Source organism: Phodopus roborovskii, unplaced genomic scaffold (genome assembly GCF_943737965.1).
Source record: "Phodopus roborovskii unplaced genomic scaffold, PHOROB, whole genome shotgun sequence".
Lineage (NCBI taxonomy): Eukaryota > Metazoa > Chordata > Mammalia > Rodentia > Cricetidae > Phodopus > Phodopus roborovskii.
The window spans coordinates 4,275,194-4,286,183 of record NW_026125059.1 but is presented as its reverse complement, the minus strand read 5'-3'; the positions used below and the strand labels follow the sequence as shown (position 1 = coordinate 4,286,183).

The following is a 10,990-nucleotide window of genomic DNA, read 5'->3' as shown; positions in this document are numbered from 1 at the left end:
AGATCTCTGGGGCTCCATGGCCAGCTCCACGATCAGTGAGTGACTGACTGTGCCTCAAAAACTAAGGTGGAGTGTGGCCAAGAAAGACAGGTGACCTCCAGCCTCTGTATGCACACCCACACATGCACACACATATATGTGCACACATGTGCATGCACACACATATGTACATGCGCACACATACATATGTACATGCACAGATGCATATGTGTACACACACCCACACATGCACACACATATATGTACACGCACACACATAGATGTACACACACACCCATACATGTACACATATGCATGTACAAGGACATATACATATGTACACGCACACACACACACACATATGTGTACTCACACACCACACCATACACATAAAGGTGATGCTTGTGACGACGCCAGCACTGCAGAGACTGAGGTAGAAGAGATCACTTTTAGTTTGAGGCCAGCCTGGGCTAAATAGCGAGTTCTAGGTTGACCTGAGCTACAGAAACACAAAACCAAAACCAACCCAAAAACACAAAGGGAAGGCTAGAGAGTTCCTACCTGCTGCGTGGCAGCTGCCGAGCACACTGCTCTGTCACAGAGGTCCACACTTACCTGAGAGCCCCCTCTTCTTGTGACATGTTTCATGGTTTGTCTGTATACATAGACATGTACATATGTCTTTTGTGCCTGTGCAGACCAGAGGTTGATGCCAGCTGTATTTCCTGGTTGCTGCCCACCTTATATTTTGAGGCAAGGTCTCTCACCAAACCTATGGCTCATTGATTTAGAAACAGCCTATCCAATGAGCTCTAGGGATCCTCTGTCTCTACCCCCAGGTGGGCTCTGGCACGTCTCATTTTCAAGTGGCTTCTGGGAATCCATACTCAGGTTCTTATGCTTTATCCACCAAACCACCTGCACGTACCGTGGGGATTGGCAGCGGTCTGTCGGCATCTCTCAACAGTATCAGACGGATGATTTCGCTGCTGCAGATACCCTTTGGACTGTGTGTTCATTCCTTCCTCCCCTCCAGCTGTGGCACTCACAGATCTCATTGTGCCACACTTCTGTCTGTTCTAGAGTGTCTGCTCCTGGAGCCACGTGCGGGAAGCAGTCTTTTGAGCATAGCTTCTTTCTCTTAGGAATATATATACACTGAAGGTTCCCTGCGTCTCTTTGTAGCTTGGTGGCTCATTTCTTTTCATTGCCGAATAATACTCAATTGCCTGGCTGTGCCTATGTCTGCTTATTCTTCTGCATACTGAAGGGCATCTAAGCACTCCCCTGTTTTCACAGTGATGAGTAGCTGATATTAATCATCTGGACTCCAGTTTTTGTGTGAACACCAAGTTTCCAACCCATTGTGGAATGAGGGTCTCCTGTTTCTGAAAGTCACAGTAGAGGCTCTGTAACATAACATGTTCATGCTCTTGTGTATGCCGCTCCTTCTTAAAAGGAGTTTTCCAGCCACAAAGGGGATTCATGCACGAATGGAGAGATATCAAAGCCTGGAGTTCTGCCCCGGTGGTCAAGTGGATGACTGTGGCGTATGATGGACTGAAATTAGGTAACATGTCTCAGAAGCCACTGCCTCTGCATCCAGTTCCTTCCAACTCGTGTAGCAACTCAGTGGGCTTCCCCTCGGCCTCTCTTGCATCTCACCTTGAATGTGGGTTTTGCGGACCCATCTGGGGTTTCATGTTTCCTCTCTGGCCCGGCCCACTGAGGGTTTGTTTTTGTTTTTGAAGATCGTCATTCCGCATGTTTGTAGTGGAGAACACAACGCTCTGTGGGCAGAGGTACACAGAGGGGTGGGGATCCTGTTTCCTGTGTGCCAGCCCTCGAGATGACAACAGGGTGGCCGGGGAATCTGGGTCTGCTCTTCCTTGCCGTCCCATGCCCCTGATTTCACTATAGCCCAACAGGGGCAGCGCCCCTGGCCCCTCATTCAAAATCAGTTACGTCTTGTAGAAGTTTGCTGGGACCAGACTGAGGGTCTCCCAGGAGGAGGGTATGTATCAGTTGCTTGGCCCCAGCCAGGATCAGCTATCATTCCAGATCAGGCTTGGGAGAGCAGAGCCAGAAGGGAGGGGAGGGGGTTTACACTGTTTCAAAGAGCTGAGCCTCCTACCCACTGTCAGTTCTGGCTGTGATTTTGTTCTCCCTGGTAATGGGCTTGTGTTTGCTGGAGCCACCTGTCACTGGGCTTCAGCTTCCCGGGTACCTGCTGCGATTCTCACTTCAGAGCATCTTTTCTGCTCCCTCCTCCAGAGCTGCATCCCTCTGTGGGAGGACGTGGGGTCTGTGGGTTAATCCCCAGCAGAGCACTCTGTGGGCTGTGTTCCCTCCCATCAGGACTCTTGCTGCTGGGGCTGCTCTTTGCAGACTGCCTGGCATGGGGTCCCACTTACCTCTCCCTCAACTCCCCAGGAGGCGGGCTGAGGTACTCCTCCCTTCCTTCTGGTCCCCTCCCTTCCACTTCCTCCCCACCCGCCCACTGGGACTATCAGAGAAGTGTTAGCAGCTCAGGCCCTGCTCATTACCCTTCCTGCCTTAGGATGAGGGCTCAGAACTTACACATCCTGACTCTGATTCTGCCACAAGGACTTCAACGGTAGCCTCTCACACATCAACCCTCAGACACCATTTCAGAGACAACCGGGGCTGCCTTGCCCTCTAGGCAGGAGGGGCACCAGAGCCTGCTGTGGTACTCATCACCCAGGGCAGTGGGAGGCAGTGGGTCCCAGACTTGCCGCTGTTCCCCATGGAGCCGACTTGGTTGCCCACGTTGGAACGGATGGGGTGACATACAGCTACAGAGAGCACTGTGTGTTTTCACATAAATGATTTCGTCTGCCAGCCCTGGTGGCACCCACATACTTGTAATCCCAGTGTCCAGAGAGCTGCAACAGGGGATGGTGAATTCCAGGCCAGCCTGGACTACACAGCAAGACCTTAATATGAACAAAGGAAGGAAGCAAGAAAGAAAATGAATTAAGTTGGGCATGGTGGCACATGCCTGTAATCCCGGCAATCACGAGGCTAAGGCAAGGGCATTGCTATATATTCAAAGTCAGACTGAAGACCCGATCTCAAACAAAACAGAACAAAACAAAGCAAAACTTGGTGAACCAAGTTACAACGTTAGGGTAGCTTAGTGACTCAAAGGCAGCCAGGCCATCTGAAAGGCCACGGCGGCATGGGTGATGGGTAATGAGTGCTGAAGACTGCCTCCCTGGAGCTCATGCACAGCAATCAGGCAGCTCCATCAGAGTCTCTTCTCCCAGCACCTGGTACTGTGCATAACTTTAGAGAGAGCCCTAGTGACTTCAGCAGCTCCGAATCCAAGGAGCCTACTTCCTCCCTGCAGGAGAGAGGGTTTGAATTCAGAGGAAACAGCCACACAACTACCGAATTGTGTTCTGCGGAGGAGGCCACATGGGTGACTCCTTCCAGCAGTGTGTGAGGATTTCTCACCCTCCAAGTCCCTTACCAAGATTTGTTATTTCTAGTCTATTATTCTTACTGTCCAGTGCTAGTGAATGGGAAGTCATCATGCTGGGTTTTCTCTCTTCGAAACTTGCTTTGAGACAAGGTCTTCCTAGATAGCTTAGGCCAGCCTCTTCAGTGCCTTTGTCCATTTAATTAATTTATCTATTTGTGTATGTGTGGACATGTAAGTGTGGCTTGGTGTGTGTACGGAGGTCAGGGGACTATTTGGGAACTATCTGTGGTAGTCAGTTCTTTCCTTCCACAGGTGGGCCCCGGGAATGAAATTCCATCTTGTAAATCCTGCTCATTTGAAAATGGCTTCATTTGATCTATACAATTCTGTGCATGTATGTGTGTGTCCGTGATGACATGTATGCATGCGTGTGAAGGTTAGAGGTCAACCCTGGGCATCTTCCTCAACCTCTCACTGACTTATTTTTTATTATTTTGAAGTTTAAAAATTGTTATTGTTATTATTATTATTATCATTATCATTATTATGTGAGTGTGTGTATAATGGGGATTTGTGTGCATATACCACAGTGTACACACAGAGTGCAGAAGACAACCGTGAGCTTAGGACAGCAAGCACCTTCACCTTCTGGATGATGTTGCTGGCCCCTCAGCCTTATTATTTGCAAAAAGCCTCTCGCTAATCTGGAGCTCAGTGATTTGACTGGAATGGCTGCATCTGCCTGGCTCTGCCTTTTCCCAGCACTGGGATTGCAGGCATACTCCACCGCAACCAGCTTTCACAGAGGCCTGGGGATCCATACTCAGGTCTTCCTGCCTACATGGCAGACACTCCCCTAACTGAGGCATCACCTTCTTCTCTCTCTCTCTCTCTCTCTCTCTCTCTCTCTCTCTCTCTGTGTCTTTTCACTTTCTTGATCGATAGTGTCATGATGCACAGATGTTTTAATGAGCCAAGTTTCCCCCACTTTTACTTTTGCTGCCTGTGCTCCCAGGATCTGGGAGCCATTGCCAAGTGCAAAGTCCACATCTTGATCCATGTCTTCTAAGAGTCTTACAGCTTTTGATCTGTCATTTATGTGTAAGGAGTAAGGTTTTTCTGCCCGCCGCTGCTGGTCTGGTCCCGCCACCACAACAGCCCCAATTAACACACTGAGACTCTGTATTAGATATAATTCTGTTGGCCCATTACTTGTTTCTTATCTGCTAGCTCTGTCTTAATTATTAACCTATTTCTATGTATTTCCACGTGGTCTTACCAGGGAGAGGCAGCTGGCGGTTCTGCCTTCTCCAGACTCTCCATCTTGGCTCCTCCTTCCTCCTTCCTCTTTCCTCCTTGTCTCCTAGTCCCTCCTATCTTCCTTTCCTATTGGCCAACAGTGCTTTATTCATTAACCAGTATGAGAAACATATACAGAATGACATCTCCCATCATTTATGTCTGTGATCTGATTTTGAATTACTCTTTGGCCGATGGCATAAAGCAGAGGCTGACTTTGGTTATGGCGCACACATGCAAACACAACAATAACAGGGTTTGTTTTTAAAGAATATATGTAGTTGTATTGTCTTTCAACATAATTTATTTCATAGAATATTTATATCATTTCCCCTTTTCTCCACTTTTAAAACAGGGCTTTGCTATTTAGCCCAGGCTGGCTCAGAAGTCATGGCTTCCTGCTTCAGCCCCCCAGATGCTGGGCTCACAGGCATGAAGCAGGTATGCAGCTCACAGGCATGCAACAGGCATGTAGCTCACATCTGGCACAATTAGATTTTAAGCAAGGCTATGTCTACTGGCTGGCTTGCAAACTTCCTGGAAACTCTAGCATCGGCTTTCTCAAGCAGGCATTTGCTCAGACTGGCCCAGTCACCCCCAGCATCATAACTGTCCGCGTGTAGACAGCTTTCAGAAGACTGTTTGGAGTTTCCTTGAGGGCTCTCAGGAGGGTGGTACTGTGTTCACAGAAGCTCAGGTGGGGGTGGGTGTCACCGGCTTACCTAACATTTCCCTCCAGTGTCTGATGTTCCCTTCATGATTTGAAGAGCAGGATGTGCCTGACATTAGTTTATCTTCTCCTCCTGACCTAGTGGTGGCAGAATGTGATGGGCTTTGAATAGGGGGTCTGATGAGAGCTCCTTACGGTGTCCTAAGGCCAAGTACAGTGTTCCAGATGACACTTGGACTCAGTGAGATCGCAATGCTTTAGCATACACATGACCATTGGGTTTGGGGAGAAGCTAGACTGTGAGAATTCATCATGAACTATTTGGGTCACACTTCATGGGTTGAAAGAATAATGCATCATCTTTCTGAAATTCAAGTTTGTCTTACAGTCCTGCATTTTAGTTTCCTAATGTAGGTAGTCCCCCACCAAGGCCAGCTCTGATTTCTACTGTTGTCCTCCTGGCTGAAGGCTCAGAGCCTCATGGTGAGAAGGGCCTGGCTCTGGGCATTTCACAGATCTACAAATGTCATTGTAGGCAAGGACGGGATTTGAATCTGCTGGAGTAGACACTGTGCTTAACTGTGGATGTGTGTGACTTCTGTGTGTGCAGTGTGTGTGTGTGTGTGTGTGTGAGAGAGAGAGAGAGAGAGAGAGAGAGAGAGAGAGAGAGAGAAGGGTGGATCCAATGAAGAGCCCATTTGCCAGGCAAGAGCTCTCTCACTGAGCTACATACCCAGCCCTTTTTTGTGTGTTTTATTTTGAGGTGGGGGCTAGACCTTGTAACCCTCCTGCCTCAGTCTTTTGAGTAGCTAGGATTACAGTTTGGCCACACCACACCAGCCTTTCTTAACATAGGGACAAGAGTACTGTGGGGTCGTTGAGGCTCATCGGGTGTAGTATACCCCTTCTGACAGGGAGAAGAAAGACACCCATAGTAAAGTGTGTTTCTCATTCCCAGGTTGACATAAATCTTGGGCCACACAGATGATGAGGAATGGAGGCTACGGAACCTACCCACTCTATCCCGCCTGCCAGGGACCAGTCAGCTCCTGCGCCTGGTGTCCTAGGGGGCCTCGGTGGGCAGGCCTCACCTCGCCTGACCCTGGGACGGGTCACCCTGCCACCAGAGCAGGGTCTGCCCCGAACTGTCTTCCTGAAGGCCTTGCCTGTCCCACTGTACCACACAGTATCCCCTGGGGGCCTCCAGCCACACGCACCCCGGGTGGCAGGAAGCCTGGAGGGGGCCGGTGTACCCTTCATCCTCAGCCCCTTGCTGCAGCCTGACGCGCCCAGTCCCACCCAGATGGGCAAGCCAGCCACCCCGGCCCTAACCGTGAACATCGTGGGCACACTTCCTGTACTCTCCCCGGGCGTGGGGTCCACACTGGTCAGCACAGGCAGGGTGAAGAACGCTGGTAAATACCTATGCCCGCACTGTGGCCGGGACTGCTTGAAACCCAGCGTGCTGGAGAAACACATCCGATCCCACACAGGGGAGAGGCCTTTCCCGTGCACCACCTGTGGCATCGCCTTTAAGACCCAGAGCAACCTATATAAACACAGGCGGACGCAGACACATCTCAACAACTCTCGGCTGTCCTTGGAGTCTGAGGGGGGTGGCAGCAGCCTTCTGGAGGAGGGCGACAGGCCTGGAGAGACTGCCTCAGTGGATAGCCGGGGAGACGAAGGAACTCCCGAGAACCCTCTTTCCCCGGGTACCCATGCTACCCTTGCTGCTAGGAACAGGGAGACCCCTGAGGATCAGGCCCATACGACGTCGCCCGAGTTTCCACTAGCCAGCCCGCAGCCTAGGCGGAAGGTGCCAGAACCAAAGCCACCCTCCTTGCAGAGACAGCAGGAGACATGCTCAGAGAAGCCATGGGACTCCAAGGCCTTGGAGGGCCCGCTGAGAAAGTGCGAAAGTACAGATTCGGGCTACCTGTCGCGCTCGGACAGCGTGGAGCAGCCTCCCGCTGCCTCGAGCCCCTTGCACAGCCTGTCGGAGCACAGTGCAGAGTCTGAGGGGGAAGGAGGTCCTGGCTGTGGGTCTGCAGGCAACAAAGCAGAACAGGGAACACCGGGCGCCAGCCTAGAGCTAGAGAAGAAGAGACTGGAGGAACGCATTGCCCAGCTCATCTCCCATAACCAGGCAGTGGTAGACGACCCCCAACTGGACCACGTGCGACCCCGCAAGACTGTGCTGTCCAAACAGGGCAGCATTGACCTGCCCATGCCATATACCTACAAGGATTCCTTCCAGTTTGACATCCGGGCACTGGACCCCAGCCGCAGGAGGGCCGCCCTTAGCCCAGCCCACTCTACCTTCACACCCTTGCAGAAGACCAGACCCCTCTTCTTCCACTCTGTTCCCACACAGCTCTCTACCACCGTGGAGTGTGTCCCTGTCACCAGAAGCAACTCACTGCCTTTCATTGAGGGTTCCAAGTTGTGGCCAGAGCCACGGGACCCACAGGATGCCTTTCCCAGTATTCAGAAAGCCTTGAGTCCCAGGCTGACCCCTGCCCGGCTGGGAGACTGCCCAGGACTGACCTTGACAAGCATCCCCAGTGGTCACCCTCGGGCCCTGGTGAGACAGGCTGCTGTGGAGGACCTGCCATGCACCCCTACCGGGGACCCTTCAGCTATTGCCGAGGACCTAGATGGAAAGAGAGCCGCGGTAAAGGATGGGGCGCTGTGCAAGGGCAGAGCCAGTAAGAGGTATGGCCAGAAGAAGCAAAAGATGTTCTCCCAGGAGAAATGGCAGGTGTATGGGAATGAGACCTTCAAGAGAATATACCAGAAAATGAAGACCAACCAGCAGGAAGGACAGAAACTCAGGGAGGTGAAGCAGAGCCAGGGGTTGGAACTGGACCTGCCTCCCCAGGAAGAGGTAGTAGGGACTGCGGGTGAAGGCCTCTCTCAAGACAATAAGATCCCCATCCTTGGGGACACTGCAGCAGGGGCTAAGCTAGGATCGTGGGGAAATCGGGCATCTCTGGAGGACTCTTCGGAGTTTCCCAAGCAACTGAAGGCAGTGGCCAGAGCCAAGTCATCTCCTACCCTTGGCAGCACAGAAACTCTCTGTCTGAGCAGCAAGAGCCCTCTGCTCCCTCCACGCAGGAAATCGGACCTGGGATGCCAGCTGCCTCCAGAACCCGCACCCGTCCAAGGAAAAGACTTAGAAGCCCCTGAGTTGGCTTTGCCAGACTCCAGTCATGAGGTTATAAACGACACCTGCCCTGGGGACCAAACCGTCCTCAGACAGCCCAGCGGTATGTCTGAGGGTCCCCAGCCTGCAGAAGACAAGTTACCCTTGGAGAGAAAGAGACTGAAGATGGAAAGGCTGGGCCATCCGGAGCAGCCGAGGCCTCTGGAAGCTGAGACCCCAGGCTGTTCTGTGCGGGCTGTTTCCCAGCTAGCCCAGAAACAAGACAGTAACTCTGAGGAAGTTGTGAGCAGCTCAAATGACATTATCCAGCACGTGACCGTGGCTCTGGAGTCCTGTGGTGCCTCCTCAGCAGTTTCTGCTATTGTCCTGAGATGGCCCGGGCTAGGGGACAAGGATCCCACGTTGCCTTCTGTACCTAGGACTCCCGAGCTCCACTCTCTGCTGCTGCCCGCCCAGCCCCGGGATCCTGGTGTCCCTGATGCTGTATCAGGTGGGTCCTATGCTCCCAGGTACCTCCTCAGGCTGCCTCAGGGAGAGACCCCCTCAACACATGTTGCTCCAGGGCCCGGGAAAGGCCGAGATTCTCTGTGTACAAGGGCACCGCCTGGAGAACAGCTGCTTCTTGCTGGATCAGAGCTGGGAATGCTCCAGCCACCTGGTGAGGCGGGTGGTCCCCCAGAGGACCCTAGCTGTTCCAAGCCAAAGGACGGAAGAGAAGAGGCACAGATGGGAAGACAGAAACAAGACAGGACCAACAGCAGCGCCCCCATGGCTGAGCACTGTCCTGACCCCAACACCGGCACCACCCAGGAGACAGCCTCCGTTCCACCTGCTCACCCATGTGGCAGTCACATGACCCGGGATGCCGTGGGCGAGGACCGTGCCCCCCATGGCCTCTGCACAGACAGCGCACCCACAAGAGCTAGAACGTATGGGAATCTCTTGAACCCTTGGACATCATCCCGGAAGCTGGGCACGCCTAAGATTGCCCTGGAAGGTCCTGCTTCAGAGACCGAGGAAGGGCTGCCTGCCTGCTTTCCCTCCCAAGCACATTATCTCCTCACACCGTTCACAAGGCCCCAAGGGTCCGTAGGCCCGCAGAAACTGGCCTTGTCATGCCACGTAGGGCCCCCCAGGAGCTCCGAGGCCCCAAGCTCCTTCCCCTCCCTTAAGGCTGAACCCCAGCTGACATGGTGTTGCTTGAGTTGCAGCTTGCCTCTGCCTGCGGAGCAGCAGAGGGCAGCTCCTGGGCGCCTGGCTTCATATGCCCCTGATAGAAGCCTCCAGGCAGCACCCAAGAGCAGTGGAGGAAAGGCCAGGACAAGCCACGGAGGAAGAGGAGGAGCAGGGACTGCAAAGGCGCCTGAGGTAACACCAGTTAAGCCTGGGGACTTGGGGAGCATGAGAGCGAGGCAGCGGTGGTGGACAGAAGGAGGTAAATGGGGAGGAGAGGGAGAGAGAGAGAGAGAGAGGGAGAGAGAGGAAGAGGGAGAGGGAGAGAGGGAGGGAGAGAGGGAGGGAGAGGAAGAGGGAGAGGGAGAGAGGGAGGGAGAGAGGGAGGGAGAGGAAGAGGGAGAGAGAGAGAAATGGAGAGGGAGAGAGAGAGGGAGAGAGGACTAATGGGTCCATCCCTGTGGATATTACCACCGTTATGATATTTTCTATTTCCAAAGGAGGCTAGGGCTGTCATACATGGGTGGGAAGAAGTAAAGGCCCTAGATATGAACAGAACTCAACAAATTCATAAACATAGAATGGTAAAGAACTATTGTACTAGGGCCTGGGTCATGGCTGAATTGAAGTGCTCACCTCACAAGTTTGAGGACCCACATTTAAAAAACCAAATGTGATGGCAGGCCTTTCCAATCCCAGTAGCCGGGAGCTGGAGACAGGGAGATCACTGAGGTTGGCTTAGATTAGCCTCGGCAGAGGGTCCTAGGCAGTGCGAGACCCAAAACACAAGCTGGATGACTCCTGAGAGAGTACACCCAAGACTGCTCTCTGGCCTCCACATGCATGTACACCGCGCGCACACACACACACACACACACACATACACACACTCTCTCTCTCACATGTGCACACACACACTCACATGTGCACACACTCACACATGTACATGCACACACATAGAGACATGCACACACACCCCACACACATACTCTCTCACACATGTGCACATACACACACATATGCACACTCACACATGTACATGCACACACATAGAGGCCTGCACATACCCCCCCCACACACACTCACATGCACACACACACATGCGCACACACACATACTCTCACATGCACACACCACACACATATATACAAAGAAATATTTCACTAGAGCATCTAGGTAAGATATTTGTAATTAGACATAAAACTTCATTTTATTCCTGGTAACAGGCCAAAAAACAAACCAAAAAAAAAAA

General features: G+C 52.4%; 1 protein-coding gene across 1 annotated transcript in view; it reads left to right on the top strand.

The window, feature by feature from the left end:
• The first annotated feature begins 6,390 nt into the window (after nucleotides 1–6,390).
• Znf831 (zinc finger protein 831) overlaps nucleotides 6,391–10,990 on the top strand; it is a 62,939-nt gene continuing 58,339 nt past the window's right edge. Inside the window, exon 1 of the mRNA XM_051185218.1 lies at nucleotides 6,391–9,933. Within this exon, the coding sequence (XP_051041175.1) occupies nucleotides 6,391–9,933 (3,543 nt within the window). The remainder of the gene's footprint in view (nucleotides 9,934–10,990) is intronic.